The 21,929-nt window shown below is 37.6% G+C and overlaps 1 protein-coding gene across 1 annotated transcript in view; it reads right to left on the bottom strand.

Moving 5' to 3' along the window:
• The window catches only part of PIK3C2A (phosphatidylinositol-4-phosphate 3-kinase catalytic subunit type 2 alpha), an 83,334-nt gene that overhangs the window by 36,643 nt on the left and 24,762 nt on the right, over positions 1-21,929 (bottom strand). The window contains exons 3-8 of the mRNA XM_037049981.1: positions 16,890-16,993; positions 11,219-11,376; positions 8,617-8,737; positions 7,764-7,875; positions 6,540-6,619; positions 6,375-6,438 (exon numbers count right to left, since the gene is read on the bottom strand). Of these exons, the coding sequence (XP_036905876.1) occupies positions 6,375-6,438; positions 6,540-6,619; positions 7,764-7,875; positions 8,617-8,737; positions 11,219-11,376; positions 16,890-16,993 (639 nt within the window). The remainder of the gene's footprint in view (positions 1-6,374; positions 6,439-6,539; positions 6,620-7,763; positions 7,876-8,616; positions 8,738-11,218; positions 11,377-16,889; positions 16,994-21,929) is intronic.

Genomic DNA, 21,929 nt, shown 5'->3' with positions numbered 1-21,929 from the left:
GAGAAATTAAAACATATATTCACACAAAGACTTATATATGAATAATTATAGCAACACAATATATAAGCAAAAACAGTCTAAATGTCATTATTTGTTGACTGGATAAACAAAAAGGGGTATATCCACACAAAGTATTCCGCAATAAAAAAGAAACAAACTAGCACTACATCCTACAACTCATCGACTACAACATGGACAGAGTTTAAAAAGAGTCCAGTATGCGAAAGAAATCAGATAAAAAAGATTACATAGGGTATGTTTCCATTTTCATGAAATCTCAAAGGCAAACCTATCAAGACAGGAACCGGAACAGTAGTTGTCCGAGGCTGGGAGCAGGGAATGGCTGCAAAGCAGAACCCGGAGTGATAAAAATGTTCTAAAACTGGATTGTGGTAACAATTATACAACCCTGTGCATTTACTAAAAGAATCACTGAATTGTACACATCCAATGGGTAAATTTTATGGCATATAAATTATATCTCAATAAAGCTATAAAATACGAGGAGTAAATACGATAGTCACTATTTTCATAAGATGGTCAGTGAAGAGCTCTCAGATAAGGACATACGAGCACAGACCTTGAAGAACTGAAAGATAAGCCACGCAAGCATCTAGGGCAGGAGCACTAAAAGGGGGAAAAGCACGAGGGTCCAGGGTCCCTGGTTGGGGAGCATGCCTACTGATTGCCTGAGACAGAGGAGGAAATGGGTGGGAGCCCAGAGCAGAGAGGTGGTGAGTCAGAATGTGCAGGGGGCTTGAAGCCACAAGGAGGGCTTTGAATTTTACTAAGGTAGCATTTTTGTGAGCAAAAGAGTGACAAAACTTACCATTTTAAAGGGGTTTAAGATGGAGAGATAAAGAAACAGGAAATTGTTGGAACAGAGGTCAGATGAAGGAACTTGGTGGTATTCACAAAAATGAAAGAGAAGGTATTTAACATGAAGAGGGTGTAGTACTGAGGACTCAATATTTTGACATCGGAAATCTGTTTGGGTTCCAATGACCCTCTCCGGTCAATAAATATATTTCAATCAATCAATAAATAAATAAATTTAAAGGAAAAACAAGGGCAGAAACTGAGAGACCAGTAAGGAACTATTACAACTATTGTAACTAACAAGGACTGTAGCCTTGGTAGTGACAAAAAGTGGTCACATTCTTAGTATTTTCAGGATAGAACAGACAGGAATTAAGAGTGAATGTGGGATGTGAAAGATCCTTTTCTTGAGAAACCAAATATGCTAAGGTTTTGGCTTGAGCAAATGGAAGGTCAGAGTTGCTATTTATTTAGAAAGGGAACTGTGATAAATAAATATGAAGGGTAGTACAAAAAATCAGTTTTCTGCCCTGGCTGCAGCAGCTCAGTGGATTGAGCATGGTCCTGTGAACCAAAGGGTCACTGGTTTGAGTCCCAGTCACGGCACACGCCTGGGTTTCGAGGCAGGTCCCCAGCTGGGGGCATACGAGAGGCAACCACCCATAAATGTTTCTCTCTTCCTCTTTCTCCCTCCCTTCCCCTTTGTCTAAAAATAAATAAATAAAATCTTTTTTTAAAGGACTAAGTCACTCTTTAAACAAATTAATTAATTTTTAAAAATCCGTTTTCTAAATCTAAATTTGAGCTGTCAGGTAGTAAGATACCTGAATGTGGAGTTGAGGGAAGAGATTACAACTGGAGATACAAATTGGAACCCTGAGTGCATGCAGGGCATTTAAAGACATGAGGCTAAGCGAGATCACCTAGGCTGTGCTATGGAGAGAAGAGAAGAGGTCCTAGACCTGAGGCACTCTGACGTTAGGCAGTCAGGAAGATGAGGAGGTCGGAGGGAAGCTGCATGGGAATGTTTTAAGAGGCAAACAATCAACTCTATCAAACATTACAGAAAATTTGAGAAAAATAATGACTAAGAACTTACTACTGGAAACATCACAGAAGTCCTTCATGATCTTCCCAAGTGCAGTTTTGGGGAAGTGCGGAGACCGAAATCTCAACTGGGCAGGGTTTACGAGAGAATGAGAAGAGGAATTGGAGCAGCAAAAACACTAACTTCCGAGAGTCATGAGGCAAGAGGGTGGAAGAAGTCGAGCGGCTGCTGCAGGAAAATGTAGGCTTCTCCTGCTCAACGGGGGCCACACCCAGGGCTCAGTCCCTGAGCCCTTTTTCTCCACCTGCAATGGTGTCTCATCCAGTCTTACGGCTGAGAAACACCATTCATATTTCGATGATTCCCAAGCTTATCATCATCTCCAGCCTGGGCCTCCCCCATTAAACTCCAGATTCATATCCAACTGTTTATTCAACACCACTATTTGGATGAGTAACAGTCATCCCAAACACAATGTCCAACACTAAGTAACAGATCTTCCCCCAAAACCTGCACTTCTTACAATTTTTCTGTATCTCACTAAAGGCAACTCCAAAGTTCCAAATGCTGTTAGAAAATCTTGGAGTTACACTTAACTCCCCTCTCTCTCTCTCTCCCCCCCTCTCTCTCTCCCATGCTCCACCATCAAATCTATCAGGAGTAAATCATCCAAGCATAAACTTGAAAATATTCACAGAATTCAACCCCTTCTCATCACTTAAACACTGTAATCGTCCTAGTCCAAGCCATCATCATTTCTCCTGTGGCAAAACATCTGAATTCGTTTGCTTCTACTCTTGCCCCCTCCACCATTCTATCTCAGCTACAAAGACCTAGTGGACCTTAAACATACCCAGCACACTCCTCCCCCAGATAACCAGTAACGTCTTCCTCCCCTTCCGTTCCTGAATCAAATTAATCTTCTCAGGGAGGCCTTCTCTGACTACCCTATTTGAAATTGCGACATTACTCTCCTCTTTCAGTTTCCTCTACAGACTTTCCACACAATATCACATATATTTTCCTACTATATTTTATTGTCTGTCTCCTCCAACTAAAATTTAAACTAAGGGCAGGGATTACAGTTTCTTTTGTCCACTCTTGTATCCTCAGCACTTACAACAGTGGCTCACAAGGAGGAGACACTCAGCAAACATTTACTGAATAAAGGAAGAAGTGTATGTATGTGCTGGTAATCATAGCTAGAAATACAGAAGTTATCTATACTATTTCTTCTTCTCTTACCTCATTATCCATCAAAACCTTACCAATTTCATCTCCTAAGTATTGTTAATTGGTTCTCTCCTTTTTAACCTTCACCACAGTCATTATCTTTTACTTGGACTACTATCCACAAAAACCTTCCTGCCCTGGCTGGTATAGCTCAGAGGATTGAACGCAAGCCTCCAAACCAAAGGGTCACTGGCTCGATTCCTAGTTAGGGCCTCAGTTGCGGGCCAGGTTCCCAGAGAGGGCCACATGAGAGGCAACCAAACACTGATGTTTCTCTCCCTTTCTTTTGCCTTTCCTTCCCTTCTAAAAAATAATAAATAAAAATCTGAGCCCTGGCTGGTGTAGCTCAGTGGATTGAGCGCGGGCCTGCGAACCAGACAATCGCGGTTCGATTCCCAGCCAGGGCACATGCTTGGGTTGCAGGCCAGTTTCCTGCAGGGGCCAGTTCCCTGCAGGGGATGCACAAGAAGCAACCATACATTGATGTTTCTTTCCTCTCTCCTTCCCTTCCCCTCTAAAAAGATAAATAAATAAAATATTTTAAAAAAATCTGGAAGAAAAAAAAGGTAAGCCTGAACAAACATATTAAAAAACAAAACAAAACAAAAAACCCTTCCTAAATAGTCCTCCTAAAACCAATCTGGCCAACCCTAAGCCTTACTTCCAGGATATAGCCAAAGTGATTTCGGAGCTCAGGATTACCCACGTCACCCCCCTCACCCCACCCAACCCTACTTCCTACCCTTGGCTAAAAACATGGCTAGAGCAGGCGATCAGCAAACTTTTTCTGTAAAATGGCAAAGAGTAAATAGTTTAGGATATATGATCTCTGTCTTAACTACTCAAATGCAAGCACAGAAAATTATATAAACAAATGGGTATGGCTGTGTTTAAAAAACGCACTTAGAAGAACAGAAAGCAGACAGGAAAGTGCCCTTATATGAGTCAGGACAGCCCTGGCCTTCCCTCTGCTCGGCCACAGGACACAACAAGAAGTCAAGATGTTCAGTCTGCAACTAGAGAGGGGGCGCTCGCTGGAAGCTGACCCGTGCTCGTACCCTGATCTCAGACTTCGGTCTCCAAAACTGAACTCTATTTTAACAACCTTTCAAAAAAGAAAAAAACAAGTCACGGAAAAGAATGGGAATAACTGAAAGCTTCGAGTTTGTGTTGCTACTTGCAACTGTGCTGATTATTCTAAACTCACACCAATCATGTCTGGCATTAAAAAAGAACCTGAGTTCTTTGACTCTGACATGATGGTCCTTGGCTCTCACCTGATATGACTATGGGTAAGACGAAAACAATTTCTTATGGTATTCTTCACTGCAACATGCTGTACTAGAGGGAGAATGGGGCTAGGAACTACACAGACCTATCTTCTACTTAGTTGATATGTGGCCTTCGAGAACTCGCTTAGCATCTCTGGGCCTCCGATTCCTCAGTTATAAAATGCAGTGAAAACCTAAGCTGTGGGCTGTGGGCTGTGGGGAAGAATGGAGATGGTGATACAGAGGGTTGATCACAGTGATGCTGCTTCATAGATGGCTGATAAATGATAGCTATGAATATTATTATTTTTATTACATTCCGAAGAAATGGCACTTATGTACTGTATGATATAATAATACGGTTCCATATAATCTGTTTTGTGAGCGCCAATGGTAATTCTACATTAAAACTGGTATACAGATCAACAGCATATAAAGTAGTAAGTATGGGATACGATTTTAAAAATCTAATCGATTTACAAGGTGAAGTAGAATTTATATTACCATTACCATTGACATTTATTTATTCTGATGAGATTAGATTTGTAATTAATCAGAGCTAAAATATGAAATGTGAAAGTTGGGAAATCTTTGAGGGAGAAGAATGTATAAATCAAAGATGAATAATCGTTTGTTTTATGTAACAAAGTGGCATTTAGTGCACCTCTGTGGCATGAAAATGTTAATGCAACCTCCAAACAAAGCCGAAAATACAATATTAAATATGCAAAAAAAAGAAAAAAGTGGACTGAAGGTGCACTCTCCCTCCTAGGAGCACGTTTCTCCTCCTACTACATCTCACACCCCCACCCTGAAGTACTGCCTTTAACTTTCTCTCTTAAGTTCCAAGGGCCCATCTTTTGTTTCTGTAACTTTCCCAATAAACTTCCTCTTACAGTTTGAAAAAAAGGGGGGGCCATGATCTAGAGAATAAAGTAAAACTCTTTAACATGAATTATTAGGTGATAACTTAGGTCTGTCCTCACTTCACACTTTGTACTCTATCATATAAGTGCTTATACGTCCACCACATGTAATACAGCCGTGTGTTTTTCTTCCCATGTCCCTCCCAACTACCTTCTTCTAGCTGCTGTTTCATACTGTTAAAGACGTTGCTCAGGCAACATCCCTTCTTAGAAGCCTTTCTTGGACCCTTCAGTGGAGAGGAGTGTCCTTTGATCTCCCAAAGAACCTCAATGCATACCTGTACTTTACATTTAACTCTGAAATTGTGTTTAAATCCCCCATCACTAGTTTTAAATTCTTAGTAGATGAGTACTAGTTCATTCATTTTCATAACTCCAATAAGTAGTATATAGTAAACATTCAATAAATGCTTTTTTGAACTGAAGGTTCTTAGTAATACAGCTGAAGTGAGAATAGACATGCTAAGCATTACCAACAACTTCCGTTAATAAGTTGGGTCAGAAAACAAGTCATCAAACATCAACATCAAGAATATAGTTTAGGCCCTGGCTGGTGTAGCTCAGTGGATTGAGCGCAGGCCTGCGAACCACACGATTGCAGTTCGATTCCCAGTCAGGGCCCATGCCTGGGTTGCAGGCCAGTTCCCAGCAGGGGACTCACGAGAGGCAACCATACATTGATATTTATCTCCTTCTCTCCTTCCCTTCCCCTCTAAAGTTAAATAAATAAAATCTTAAAAAATATATATAGTTTAGTTCTGACTGGTGTGGCTCAGTGGGTTGGTTGGGCACCATCCTGCAAACTAAAGGGCTGCTGGTTCGATTCCTGGTCAGGGCACACGCCAGAGTTGCAGGCCAGGTCCCCAGTTGGGGGTGTCACAGGCAACTGATGGCTGTTTCTCCCCTCTTTTTCTCCCTCCCTTCCCCTCTCTCTAGAAATAAATGAATAAAAATTTTTTAAAAGAAGAATACAGTTTAAATAGTCCATCAATATTTTATCCAATGCCAACATTTTTAAAAACAGGACAGAGATAAGAATCTTCAAGTCATCATGTCAAAATGTGAATTAAGACTTACTTCGGCTTGAAGAGCCAGCTCCACTTGGTTGTGATAGGAATCTAAGAGTTCTCCAATAGGGTGTCTGAAATAAAGAACAGTTATTGTGGCTGAGGATACTATATACAAAAAATGTATTCCATCCAAAAGTATGAAAAGCTGCAATTAATGCTTTAGATGCCACACCTTGTCATGACTTCTTTATAAGGTTTTTCTATTTGATGCAGGTGTTTGTTTAAATCCACTGGTGTTTCATCATCTTCTGCCTAAACAAACATATATACACAAATGTTTACCAAAAAAATCAGATCTATTCTTCGGTCTTTTTGTTGCCAAATTAAATATGGTTAAGCGTATGATAAATTCTTAAAGCTAAAGTGATTTTTAGAACAAAGGAAAACATCAAAATTATAAATATTATTTATAATTGACTGTAAAAAAATGAATAGTCTGAACATTTTTGTTAAAGTGGAAAAACATAATACTGTTAAGTCTAGTTTCTAATATATAAACAGCTCCCAATGCCAAAACTACTTCTGTTCTATATACAGAGACTGGGAAACTAAAAATACTTTTTAAGAAGGCTGACAGCCAAATGAAGGTGGGGTGGGAACCAGATGGGGAAGAAATCATTTGAATTTCCGCATTTTCTTTCTAATGATAATCAAGTTTCTCTATATTCAAAACACCAATAAAGGAGGCACTAGTCTCTTCCACCATAAGTCCTTACTACGTAGATATACTCAGGAAGTTACCAATAATTGCTAAAATGTACTGAATTTTGTGAAATAGTTTCCACGACCTAACATAGCAGCAAAACCTAAAAAATAGAGAGTAGAAATGACTGATATTTTCCCACCCAAAATTCTACCATGTGAAGAACACTTTTCTTTAGAGAGTAAAATTCAAGTGCATATACAGTAATAAAACGGCCTCATTTCCTGCATGCTATTTTGTTTTAAACTCAAAAAAAAAAAAGGACTATACTTTTAAAACACAGAATTAGTTTTCGTTTGGTGAGAAGTAATGTATTTTTCTCAGTTTGGTGCAAAGGTCAGTATAGATCTTTTCCCCCCAGAAAACTGTATTAGTATTCAAAATCTTTCCTTCTTCCTCATTTCTCCTTGACTAGAAACCGAAGTTTATATTCTTGTATAAAACTATGACAAATCAAATTTTTCATTCCTCCACTTTGATTTTCAAACAGGCCTCTTGCTCTGAGTAGTATGCTACCTAATCTTTGATTAAAAATCTCCTGGCACCTGCTAAAAAGACTCCTTTTGAGATCAAGAGTTCATCACTTCCAGTCCAACCCAGAAATCCTGCAGAACATACAAACTGCCAATCAGCTCCTTAGCAAAATTATTCAGGTTTAAGCAAAAGCAATTCAATTACAAGGCAAACACTTACTGTTCGGGCTAGATTTTGACACATTGCGCTTAAGGGCAAAAGTTGCAGTTTAATCTCTGTGTCCCATTTTCGGCAGTTCTGAATATGTTCATGACTTCCAAGGCAATGATTACTGTTAAAATATAGTAATTGTTCATCAATGTTTTGTTTTCTTAAAAATAAAAATTACAGAGGTGAGAGTAAAATATAAATTGCATCTGCATCAGAAATGGAAGAGAATGGTAAAATACTGAGATGGTTTTTTACCCAAATATAAGCATTTGAGTAGAGGACTAATTCCACATGAGAAGAGTCAAAACAAAGGAGAAAGAAGACGAAGAAAACTTTAAAAACAGGGACAGGACATTTTTACTGGCCATTCCAGAAAATGGAATCTGTAACAAGTCTAAATGCCAGATGCAATAATTATTTGGTTCAGAAAAAGTCATATAACGATTATGTCAGGTAAATAAAAGGAAATCGCAATTGACCCCTTTGTATAAAATAACAGCACATGCTACAAAAGGAAAATGGAGGCTGTGATGATGTCACTATTGACCCTTTGCAGAAAGAAAAAAAAACCTTTACATTCACTAATCAACCAATTGCCCACCATTCTTCCCATCTGAGACTATAAGCTTTTTAAGGGAAATATTAATACCACGTCCTAATTATCTCTGAAATCCCTCCACTATCTGAGACATGACTTCTTAGACAAAGTATGCCCCAACACAATTTTACTGATACAATGACTCAATTCAGTAGGACCCAGTGTATTTTTGGATTACAAACTGAATGTAATATTTTTCTAATTTAAGCTGTTAAAAATGAAATTGCCAAAGATGTTGCTCAGCAATTAAATGACTAAACTTACTTCTGTAGCACTTCCTCTTGGCCACAAACTTTCAAAACATAGCTGCCGACATCTACTTCATTCAAGTCATCATGTACCCAGCAAAGGGCTTGCATTATAATGATTTCTACAGTAGAACTCACTGTAAAAGAGTTAGCCATCATTTGCATTTTGCTTACTTAACTCTAAGTATACATTTATTCAGATTATATTTCTTATATCTAAGATAGCACTATACAATAAACGTATAATGCAGGTCACACGTATAATTTAGAAATTTCTAGTAGCCACAATGAAAAAAGTAAAAAGAAACAGACAAAACTAATTTTAAAGTTTTACTTAACCTAATATATCTAAAATATCATTTCAACATACAATCAGGATTTAAAAATTACTGATATATCATATTCTCTTCAAACTAAGTCCTTGAAATCCATTGTGTATTTTATATTTATACCACATCTCAATCTACATTTGTCACATTTCAGGTGGTCACTGTATCAGGGTGGATCAAAGCTAAGAAAGCCATCTCCCTGTTGCAGACACTTCCAAAAAGGATGACATTTAGCAGTTTCTAGCAAACAATGACCTAAACCACTTCAGAAGGAAAAAGAATCACCACTTTAAATGTTTGACATTTGCCTGGTATATTTTCTGATAAAGAATAAAAATCTAGCAAGTAAGAAGTATTGTTCAATTATCATTCTTGGCAATAGCTGGATACTAAGATCACAACAAATTAAAAACTAAGGAAACCTTTAAAGTACACTATTTCTATACTTCAAGCTCCTAAGTTCAATTTAGAAAGCAATGATTACATTCAAACTTCATGAAAATTAACAGCTTGGCAGTAAAGCCCATAAAACCTCTATCTAATACAATGGCTACATTTCTAAATTAGTCAAATGAATGGTGACATTTATCATTTGAACATATAAAAACCATTTGTACCACAATATGGTTACATTTCTTAACAGAGATGTTCACTATAATCACGCACATTTATGAAGAATCAAACAATAGGTATTTGAAATACTTTTAAGCAATTAGATCTTGATATTAGATCTGAAGCAATTAAGCTTTAGAGCAAGTAAATATTTGACACAAATTAAAATATCTGTTATCAATGTATAAACATTGATACTCATGCTTATTTCAATCAAGAGGCCTGTTGTCTTTTTTCCTTCAATTTTAGTATTAATTCTTTAGCACACTTAGATTGAAATGGTACCTCAAAACAAAATGTGTGAGGTTATTTTTTAAAACAATCCTTCCTTTAGAAACTAAAAGAATGACTCTTTATAATTGGCTAACATTTTTGTTTCCAGTTATTTTTTCAAAGGGCCTTGAAAAGTTCAAAGCTACAAAGAAAGTATCCAAATACTGAGCATATTCCTAGTTATAAGCATTAAAGAAAAAATAATGGCAAAATTTTTAGGCCAAAGTACTGTAGAAATATAGGATCTTATTTTACTGTTAAAAACACATTAAAATAATACAAATTGTGAAAAGCCATAAACTGTGAAAGAAAAGGAGTATTTTTTAAAATTGTAACAAAAAATTCCTACAGACTTGGGGCTATACCTCTAGAAAGGATACCCACATCAAGTTTCGAAGGAAGACTTAGAACCAAAGGAGAGCCCTGGCTGGTGTGGCTCAGTGGATTGAGTGCCGGCCTGTGAACCAACGGGTTGCTGGTTTGATTCCCAGGCAGGGCCCATGCCTGGGTTGCAGCTGGGTCCCCAGTCAGGGGCTGTGCAAGGCAACCAACCACACATTAATATTTCTCTCCCTCTCTTTCTCCCTCCCTTCCCCTCTCTAAAAAATAAACAAATGAAATCTTTTTAAAAAAAGAACCAAAAGAGAAATATTTTCTCCTTAGAAGAGCGATTTTCAACCAGTGTGCCACAAGAATTTTTAAAACCTGCACTACCTGACTCTTTAGTCAAGAGTACCTAACCTCTACCCCCTTAGATAATCAAGTTTAAAAAAAGACAACAGCCAACACAGCAACAGCCATTAGTGTGAATGAGTCAAAATTATATATATTTTTCTGTCAGACTGGCAAAGTATATATATTTTTGATGTACAGCAGCATTTTAGTAACTGGTTTATGTGTGCCATGAGATGAAAAAGGCTGAAAATCTCTGCCTTAGAGGAGTTTAGCAAGATAACTAGAATTTCAATTTTACTGACAGCTTTTTATAAACAAGCATTCTTCTTGCCATTAAACAAACAAACAAAAAAGAAAATAAAGAACCGGGCTTTCTATTTAATTAGCTATCTTTTTATTAGATTTTTTATATAATGCTTTGGGGCCTTGGCCAAGAGCCACCGATTAACCAAAATTACTCAGCCTTCTTAAGAGAAATATGTACAGCAGTTAAAGATAAAATATTTTCCCACTTGCCCTACCCAGGAAAGTATCCAAACTAGATGCCAAGTTTTAGAAGAGGATAACTAATGAATGTTAAATGTTTAGCCAGACTCTCACACACACAGTTTTTTTAAAAAGGACACTAATAACAGAGTGGGTTTATAAAGAAAATAATAATTATTAACATTTTAAACATTTTCTCTCTTACCAGAGCAAAACAGGACAGCTGGGGAACTACAAACCTACCATCACATGTAAAAGTAACTGGTAGTTGAAATCCTTCTATTTCAATGGAGACCTTCACGCTAGCATTTTCTCCACATATGTTTCTTTGCACTGTGACTGGACTTAACAAATAGCCTGGATTTGTGTGGTGATTGGTATATGGAAAGTTGGTCTTCAATCTGTTCGCAAGAAAGAAGAAATTAAATTCTTTTTTAAAAAGCCGCATTTATTTGAGCCCTGAAATAGACTTTGCATGCATATAGCCATTCAATTCTGTGCCTCTGTTCAATCCTGGAGCAGCTCATGAAAACTGCAGCGGGCCCTGCCAGTACTCCAGATACGAGCATTTGCCTTTTAGATACAAGGAATCCAGGGGAAGAGACTACACACTGGCAGGACCTCTCTGGCAGTGCTGACGAAGCACAGACTGGGCACACGGCCGTTCACGTGAGGTGCTCTGCTTCAGATCCTTTGGCTACACAGTGTAATGACACAAAATGGTACGTTTTTAATGAATCATTGATAATATAGGTAACGTAGCCCTAAACTCTAACTACCAGAGGAATAAAATATTTGCTGTCCTTTCAAAACCTTTTTTCTAAGCTTCTTTTTCCTACACATTGTTTCTGGTCATTCAACAATGCTTCAGAAAAAAAACAAGATGTAGAAAATGGGTTTTTACCCAGTGCTATGAAGCCTTTATTCCCTCAAAGTGATTACTGAAACTTAGGGAATGGTAATAACTGCCTGTGAAACTACTCATAGCGTTTGCAGATATTCAGACAAGCATTAAGTTTAAGTTTAAATACAAGAGCACAGTGCCTGGCTGGCTCATCTTCAGACAGCACTTTGTTATTAGGGACAGAGGAGGACATGATCCTTCTTAAACTCAGGGGCTCCCTTTAACTTTTGTCTGGAGGTTAGAAGACAAATTCCAGTCTTCGTGTCTGCTTTTCACAGGGCTATAAATGGAATGAATACTGAAGAGTACTCATTTGCTTCTGTAGAGTACTACAGAGTACTTTATTTGCTTCTGTAGAGATTAAAATAATGAAGTCACAGGAATAGAATAAGACAGTTTGAGATGACAGAAAGAAAGATTCTAGAGAGAGAACAAGTACCAAACTATACCAAACTACCTGAGTTTAAATCCTGAGTTTACAACTTCCTGGCTGTGTGACCTTAGGCAAGTTATTGGAACTCCTTTTTTTCCTTGAGTTTCCTGCTCTATAAACTGAGGATTATACTACAACTAACCTCACAGGGTTGTTGTCGAGAATCATGTGAATTAAGTAATTAGAGCACTCAGGACAGGGCCTACCGAGTACACAGTAAGCCGTGTGTGGGTCTTGTCAAACAAATGAAAGAGCGAATGAGTAAGTCTGGTTTCTGCACTGTGATTCTAAGTGCCACAGAGGATCCACCATTAAAGAGAAATGTAATTGAAAAAAGGGTAACATAAGTAGTAAAATCAAATTCACGCTGAAATTCACCCTTCAACGAGGACACATTATCTTCAGATCTGCTGTCAGGCCCTATCCCTCTGGCAACACAATGACATCTTCATAGGACCCAGCCCAAGAGTCTTACTGTTTAACACATACTTGATATTCTCTTGTTTTCTACAGTACGAATGAAAAAGATACAGCAGATCATATAATTAACTAACATATAAAATGGTACAGAATTTTGTCTACAGCTAAGCAAGCTTTCAATTTTCAGAAATATTTAAGGATGACGAAAGGAAAATCAGAAATCCTGATGATAGCTCAGAAAATAAGAATTTACTGGACAAAATTTTCAGTGATAAAAGGTGCATTCAATGAACTTGACTTTAGGGGGGTAAAAAACCTTCATTTCCCTTTCCTAAAATAAGTCCCTTCTATATTGCATCACAATAAAGCCGGTTTATTTTTTAATGAGTCCTTTTTCTCTCTCTGGACACCATGAAAGACAGTCCAGTCCAGCCATGGCCAGGTAGCTAAACTGATCCATTAAGAGTATCTCCAGAATACATCAAGGTTGAAGGTTTAATCCCCTGTCAGGACACAAACAAGAAGCAACCAGTGAATGCATACATAAGAGGAACAACACCTGATGTTTCTTTCTTTCCCTCTCTCATATCAATCAATAGTTTTTTTTTAAGTTTTAAAAAAAAGATAGTCCAGAAAAATACAGTAATTATTTTTCTTTTTTAATTGCATTTGGTTACATTGGTTAATAAAATTATATAGGTTTCAGGGGTACAATTCTATAATACATTATCTGTACACTATGCTGTGTTCACCACCCGAAGTCAAGTTTCCTTCCATCACCATTTACCCCTACGCACAGTAATTCTCTTTATTTTTCTATAAAATTTATAATTTCTTCTATTCTCATGTCTTCGTTCGCTTTACAAAAACTGGGGGGAAAACTAAGATGGTAAAGATTCCTTAAAGTTGGGCATTTTTGTTTTGTTTGTAAGTAAATATATGAAATCAAATTAAATGAGTAAATTGGTAATTACCAAGTAAATTATTCACTTTCAATATAATAGACCATATAAGATGTTTTTATGGACGCTTTAAGCCAACATAGCATGATGTTCTTAAGCAATTACCTGTAAAGAGAAATTTTTAACTTTCATTTTCTTCCTCTCTAAAATTTCCATTTTCCTATCGCCATAAAAGACATAGCTTTGGTTGTTTGTTTAATGTGGCTCTATAGTTCAGGAAATTTAATACTTCTATGGATACAGAAAAATCTTTTACAGTCTATTTTCCTACTATGTGCTTGATCAAGCTAAAGTTATATATAGACAGAGCCAAATCATGCAAAATCAGAAGGACAGAAGACATAAAAATGAGGGTTTTTAAATTAAAGATAAAAATGAGGGTTTTAACTGAATGCTATTTTACAGAAAAGTATGGATTCCGCATTGTTTAAAAGAAAATGAACTAAATGCAGAGGTGAAGTTCTCGGGGTCAAGACACTATGATAGGATATAAATATTAGACCTGAACCATATATGAAGAAAAGAAATACAAGGCTTTTCAGAATGAAAAAGTCTAAAGTGTAGTTTCTCATCTTACCCTAGGAAACCACAAACACACACAAAAAGCCACAAAAACTTCTACTGGTAACCTAACATTCCTCTAAGAACTTTCTGTGAACTGACAGCGAATAGAAACAGCAGGTTTGTCAATTAACACTGAGTGTGAAAGGAAAGAAATGCAGTAACTATGAAAAGTCCTGAATCAAAGCACTACAGGGCCTGAAACAAAGTAACCTTTGAGATCAACAGCCCAACTCCCTAATGTCACAGAAGCTAAAAAACCAGACCAAAAACCAGCACTAAATTCTAAGGCTGCTATACAACAATGTTAACTGTAAGCAGTTATCATCCTGACAGTCTTATAGTAATTTCATAGCTGAATGTAAATGGCTCTTAAGAGTATAAATACTTGTTTTTAAAATGTACTGCAGGTATCAGCATACTGAAAAAAATAGAGCCATTAATTTCTTCAAGGGACATTTCCTCCTGATTCTAATCACCAAGGTCACAGGGGAATGAGAGAAGTTCCTAAAGCATGATTCAAAAACACCTCTGAAATACCTGCTGCAATCATACTCTACTAATGAAAATAAAATTACAAAAAGAACTCATTCTTTCTTTAATTCATCTGGGGTTTCATATTACATAAGCCATTCTGTGTGTGCGCGTGTGTGTGTGTGTGTGTGTGTGTGAGAGAGAGAGAGAGAGACAGAGAGAGAAAGACAGAGAGAGAGAGAGAGAGAATAAAAATAATCTTTACTGGCAGTCTTTGTTAATAACTCAAAGATTCAAACAGAGAGAAAGGGCAGATCACAGACAGCCTAATTTCTCAAATTAAATGCCACAGTCACTCAACAGTTTAACAGACAACATACAGGGCTTCGGGAGAAAATTAAATGGAACTAGATGAACACATAACAGATTATTTCCAAACTCTTAAAGTAAAAGATTATTTCCAAATTGTTAACCACACACACATAATGATATAATGCCATAGGTTATTTCTAATACGTGCAATTTACATACTAAGTCATCTAAATTGTCTCTTTTGTTTTAGTAACAAACTATAGAAATCATCCCTGAAAGCATGGTCTTTGTCTCTTCTTTTTGAAATGCCTACTAAAAAACATGAGTTCTAAAAATCCAATTAAGAGTAACTTTTGCTGGGAAGAGCCCTGGCTGGTGTAGCTCAGTGGATTGAGCACGGGCCTGCGAAACACACGATCGAGGTTCGATTCCCAGTCAGGGCACATGCCTGGGTTGCAGGCCAGTCCCCAGCAGGGGACTCACGAGAGGCAACCATACATTGATGTTTCTCTCCTTCCCTTCCCCTCTAAAGATAAATAAATAAAATATTTTTTTTAAAAAAAGAGTAACTTTTGCTGGGAAGAAAAAGTGGCTCTACTGATATTTTTCTTTTTTTCCTCCTAGGGTATTCTGCAGAAAAATTCTGGTTAAAAAGGGTAATGTAAAGAGTGACTGTTTTAATGAAATATTACCAACAGTCTAGAAAATCTAGTTAAATATTATTAAGCTCCTAAACAATATTAAATTGCTGCACCTACTTAAAAATTATCTGGGAACCCTAAACTCTGCTTTGCTTAAAGCAGATCACACTGGGAAAAAATACAGGATTCTGAATAAACACCCCTGTGGTGATCAACCTTCCTTCATTTGGTAACATATCTCATTCTCTGAGCCACAATATTTCTTGTTCCACTTTTTCCTTCTGTGAGGCCTTTTCTGTCTGGTGCTGGCCTCCCTTTTGTCTTTGCTAGCATAACCATTAGAATATGAAATCTAAGCTGTCAGTGGCTACATTTCCTGCCATCCATACCCCATCTGCAGTAGAAGAAAATGAGTAGGAGCAGGGCCAGGACCGGGAAAAGAGAGCCCAAAGGCAGGTGGAACCCTGACAGTGTAAGAATTCCAGGATCTGTCTGCCACTGAGCTCTGTCCCATCCTTCCTCTTTCTGCTGTAGGAGTTTGTGAGCCAACACATAACCTCTCTTGACTGAACTAGTTTAAGGTGGGTTTCTAGTCCTCAAAATGGAAGTCCAGCTGGCAGAGTGACATAATGGAAAGAAAACACACTGAACCAGGGCAAAGGAAACCTGGCTGGCTATAGCTGAGTAAGCTTTGGAGGGTAACTTCTCTGAGTCTCAATTTCCTCAATTTAAAAATACTAGACATATTTAAGATTAAAAGATCATTTTAGAATTGCATTTTCATAACCTTCAGAAAATACATTTGCTTCTCTAATTGTACTTGCTATCTCTTAAATAAGTACATTATTTTGAATGGCAGGAAAGAATAGAGCAAAACTAAGTGTCCCTAAAACAACAGGCATTATTTAAGTGTACTGAAACTTGAACGTTTAAGCCATATTTTCACTGGTTAACAGAAGATAACTGGTTAAGCCATATAACTGGTTAACAGAACTCTGCTGTCTGACCTCAGTCCTTCTTCTAAGTACTCAGAAACCTAACAGGTTCATCTCCAGTTTGTTAATGTGTCAATTTAAGTTTTAAGCCACAGGGAGAAAAAAAATAAAAACTTAAAAAGTTTAGAATAATTAGCACTAAGCTAATTTTAATAAATTTCTAAACAAGTATTTCATAAAAAACATTTAATTTATGAAGAAAAATTCCTTACTTTGTAATGGATTGACAAAAAGCTGCCACTTCTTCGCTTTGTACTTCAATTTCTTGTAGGAGAGAACTTCCGGTTGGCAAACTACTGGTCCCATTTGGGTCTTTCTGTAATCAAAAAAGTGTTTTTATTTTAAAAGTAAAAGATCCCCAAAATGCTATATAGCACCATAGCATGAACACATTTTTACGAAAATACGTACAAAGATATGAAGGTAAAATTAATTACAACAGTAACAACGTTTTAAATTGTGGACTCCACCTGTAAAAAGTAATGCCAACTAAGCCTCATTTTAAAGTTCACTGGTTCTCTTTGCTCTAAAGTAGTAATATCCTATTCTTTGTATAGGTCAGTCAGAACAGAATGCTAAAGACATTTCCATTCAAAATCTTCCTGAAATGAACACCAAAGTAACAGCTGAATGAAATTCAAGTACTAGCCCTTTATTTTAAGAAAATGAAGAGATAAATACAATTAGGAATCCTGTAATAAACCAGGAGTTCTATATACAAGATCAGACAGAAGTAGACTTACAGTTGTGAGCATGTGAAACAGAGTTTATTCTTGTATCATCATTTATTACTGTATTACTTTCCATACAAACAACTGTGAGCCTACTTTTGCCGCACACTGGATTTAACTTAGGCTTCAAATTCCAACACAGCAGCTGGTTCTTTACATAATAGACTTAGTTCTAGGAGTTAGTGAACATTCTCCATGTTAATAAAGTTATACAAACAACTGACAGTCCTTCATTAAGTTCATGATCAAAATTTGTGTTAAACATTTAGAAAATAAGTTCACCATCCAAGCAAAACCAAACAGTATAGTCCATATTTAGAGGCACTGTGGTTACTACATAAAAATACTTAATTTGGCACAAATTTCAAATGCAAGTTTCCATTAAAATTAGAATTGGAACACTAACAATTCAAAACTGAGTGAATCAGAACACAGTGTAGAAATTTCAAGTGCTGTAATGGATTTCAATGAACATCCTGTCAGAAAATGAAACTGGAAACTTAGGGCAATAAATTCCTTTATGAATTGTCTTCTTTTAAAACGTGGCAGAACCCTTTCCACTAGGACTGGCATATGCACATTTGGGGAAGAAAACAAGTCTTGAGATCCAGAAAATGGCAACTAAAAATAACAAAGCTTATGGGAAAAACAGGGTTAAGGCAGATTACTCGAAATCAACGTAACTTTATCATCAAAACCCCACTAACACAATAAAAACACCTTATAAAAATATTACCACAGTTAAGTCTGCACTTGAATCTGCACCTAGCATTATGGTCTTTGAACCTTTTTTAAAACCCTGGAGCTCCTGCTTCATTTGTGATGTGGATTCCTGAGGGCATTTGCTTCCAGTCTACCAATTTCAATGAAATTAACAATATTATCTAAGATACAGATTTCTTCAACAAAGTTCTTAATGCAAAGGAAATGTCTCCACGCCTTCTTTGTACTGGTTCACCAGAGAGCCTACCACCGTGCACTAGGAGACCATCCTTGAAGCTACTCATCCAAACACCATTTTTACTAAACAAGGTGTTTGTAGGATTTTCAGTGTTTTCCTCAGTATTTTCTTATATTACTCATACTTTCTCTTTAACTGTGAGAAAGTTTGTTCTTGATTGCTTTAAAATGTTAATATGCACTCTGGCTAGCGTGCTGGCCTGCAGACAAAAAAGGTCACCAGTTCCATTCCTGGTCAGGGCACATGCCTGGGTGGAGGGCCAGCAAGAGACAACGTAAAGATTTTTCTCTCCCTTTCTCCCTCCTTTCCTTGTTGTCTAAAAATAAGTAAATAAAATCTTTAAGAAATGTTAATATGCTGGTAAAGATTATGCATCAACTAATGCTATTTCCCCATTATACCAACATTCAATCTCATATTTACCAATTACATCTAGTACTGGTTTTAGAAACAAGTACTAGAGCAAATAGGCCATACTACCCTAAAATTGGGATTGGATGTTTCTAACAGATCCTTTGGTCTGACACTCAAAGTTTGTCACAATCTCATCCAATCCCATTTTCAAGAACTTTCCAAATGATTTCTATGTTCCAGTTAGCTTGAATCATATCCTGTTCCTAATAAAACACAAACGAGCTATCCTGCCCTCTGAAACGTTGTCTTCAATGTCTTCCTCCTAAATTCCCCTCATAAGTCAAAAATCTATCAATTTTTTAAGGCTCAATGGGATGCTATTTCATCTATAATGCCTTTTTTAAATTATTCAGTATGAAGCAATTCTTCCCTCCTAGCACTTCTAAGTAGGTACTTCTGAACAAACACCATTATTATTATATGCTTTTTAATATTTGTCCAAATGGGAGAGCTGCTTGAAAGTAAAAATCAAATTTCATTGAATTTTATATTTTTGTAGAACTTTAGATCCAGTTCAGGAGGCACTCAACCATTGATTCAATTTGTTCAATGTTTTACCCCTCTAAAAACAAGTTAAAACTCACCACCTCAAACCCATTAGGATGGCTACTATTAAAAACAACAGAAGAGCCCTGGCTAATGTGGCTCAGTGGATTGAGTGCCAGCCTGCAGACTGAAAGGTTGCCAGTTTGATTCCCAGTCAGGGCACACGTCTGGGTTTCGGGCCAGGTCCCCAATGGTGGGGCGTGCCAGAGGCAACCATGCATTGAAGCTTCTCTTTCTTTCTTCCTCTCTTCCCCTTTCTAAAAAGTAAATAAAATCTTACAAAAAAGTTTTTTTTAATACAAGGACCATAAAACTCAGCAATTTCATTCCTGGGTACATACTAAAAAAAATTGAAAGCAGTTCTCAAAAGAGAACTGTGTGACCCACTCGGAGACCTCAGGAGACTCCGCCCCACCCAACTTACAGAACCATCCAAGCTGCTTTTCCATAAGAACAGCTGGCCTTGGCTCGTGCTTCACAACTTCCTAAATCCTATCAATGAAAAACCGGGCTCCATGAGTCTGAGGCCCAGCACTAGCAGCAGCCACCCTAGATTCACAACCTGGCTGCTACTTGTGCTGCGATGGGAATCTCCAAGGCAGCACCAGTAACAGCCATCTCAGATTGCTTTATAGCTCAGGCAGAGTGGCCCCGGGGGTAACATAGGAGGAGGCTGACCTTGGCCTGCACCTCCAGGGAAATGCCAGGGCCAGCACACCCAATGGACAGGGACAGACCACGTTGTAGCACCACCCCCCTGACCCTATATAGCTGATCCTTCGCAGAGGGCAAAGGTTGGTAGTCAGTGGTCACAGCGAATCTCTGCAGCTGACTGGTCTGGGTGAATCCCTCCCACTGATCTGCCAACAGCAATCAAGGCTCAACTGCAAGAGGAGGGTGTACTCAGCCCACACAAAAGGTGCATCCCACATACCCAGCTTGGGTGATAGGGAAGGCTGTGCCATTGGACCCTACAGGACAACTACTATATTAGGCCCACTAACAAGACATGGAGTCAAAGGAGCTCTACCTAATATGTAGAAACAAACACAGGCAGGCTGCCAAGTTGAGGAGACAAAGAAACATGGCCCAAATGAAAGAACAGAACAAAACTCGAGAAAGAGCTAAACGAAATGGAGAAAAGCAATCTATCAGTTGCAGAGTTCAAAGCACTGGTTATAAGGATACTCAATGAACTTAGTGAGGACCTCAACAGCATAAAAAAGACCCAATCAAAAACAAAGGATACACTAATTGAAACAAAAAAAACAATTTACAGGGAAACAACAGCAGAGTGGACAAAGCAAGAATCAAATCAATGATATGGAACATAAAGAAGCAAAATAACAACCAATAAGAACAGTAAGAAGAAAAAAGAATCCCAAAGTATGAGGATAGTATAAGCAGCCTCTGGGACAACTTCAAGAGGTCCAACATTCACATCATAGGGAAGCCAGAAGGAGAAGAGAAAGCAAGAAGGGAAGCAAGAAACTGGAAGTCTATTTGAAAAAAATAATGAAAGAAAACTTCCATAATTTGGTGAAGGAAATAGACATGCAAGTCCAGGAAGTACAGAGAGTCCCAAACAAGATGGATGCCAAGAGGTTCACTCCAAGACACATCATAAGTAAAATGTCAAAGGTTAAAGATAAAGAGAGAATCTTAAAAGCAGCAAGAGAAAAGCAGCTAACTATCTACAGGAGAGTTCCCATAAGACTGTCACCTGATTTCTCAAAAGAAATTTCACAGGCTAGAAGAAATTAGCAGGAAATATTCAAAGTCATGAAAAGCAGGAAGCTACAGCCAAGACTGCTCTACCCAGCAAAGCTATCATTTAGAATTGAAGGGCTGATAAAGAGCTTCCCAGACAAGAAATAACTAAAAGAGTTCATTATTACCAAACCATTATTATATGAAATGTTAAAGGGACTTATTTAAGAAAAAGAAGATCAAAACTATGAACAATAAAATGGCAAAAACCACAAATCTACAACAATTGAATCTAAAAAAGAAACTAGCAAACAAGAAGAACTGTGGATACAGAGAACGTTTTTATGGTTGCCAGATGAGAGGGAGGTGTGGGAATGAGTGAAAAGGTGAGGGCATTAAGAAGTACAAATAGGTAGTTACAGAATAGCCACAGGGATGTAAAGTACGTTGTAGGAAATGTAGCTGCCAAAGAACTTACACTCATGACCCATGGACAGGAACCATGACTGGGGAATTGCCTAAGGAGTGGGAGGTATCAGTTAGGAGGAGGGCAAAGGGGGGAAGTCAGATAACTGTAATAGCATAATCAATAAAATATAATTTTAAATATAATTTTAAAAAAACTTAAAAATGCAATGAGAAAAACGACACGTGACCTTTCCTGGAATAACATTATAGAAAACCTGTTTTGCTCTGACTGACATGGCTCAGTTGGCCGAGTTTGGTCCTGCAAACAGAAATATGTTAGTTCGAATCCCAGTCAGTGCATGTGCCTGGGTTTCGGCCAGGTCCCCAATTGGGACTAAGTGAGAGGCAACCAAACATAGATGTTTCTCTCCCTCTCTTTCTTCCTCCCCTCTCCTCTCTCTAAAAATAGATACATAACATCT

This window comes from Sturnira hondurensis, unplaced genomic scaffold (assembly GCF_014824575.4).
Source record: "Sturnira hondurensis isolate 20B ecotype Veracruz unplaced genomic scaffold, ASM1482457v3 Scaffold0006505, whole genome shotgun sequence".
Classification (NCBI taxonomy): domain Eukaryota; kingdom Metazoa; phylum Chordata; class Mammalia; order Chiroptera; family Phyllostomidae; genus Sturnira; species Sturnira hondurensis.
The sequence above is the reverse complement of the archived record's forward strand: the minus strand, read 5'-3'. Positions and strand labels throughout refer to the sequence as shown.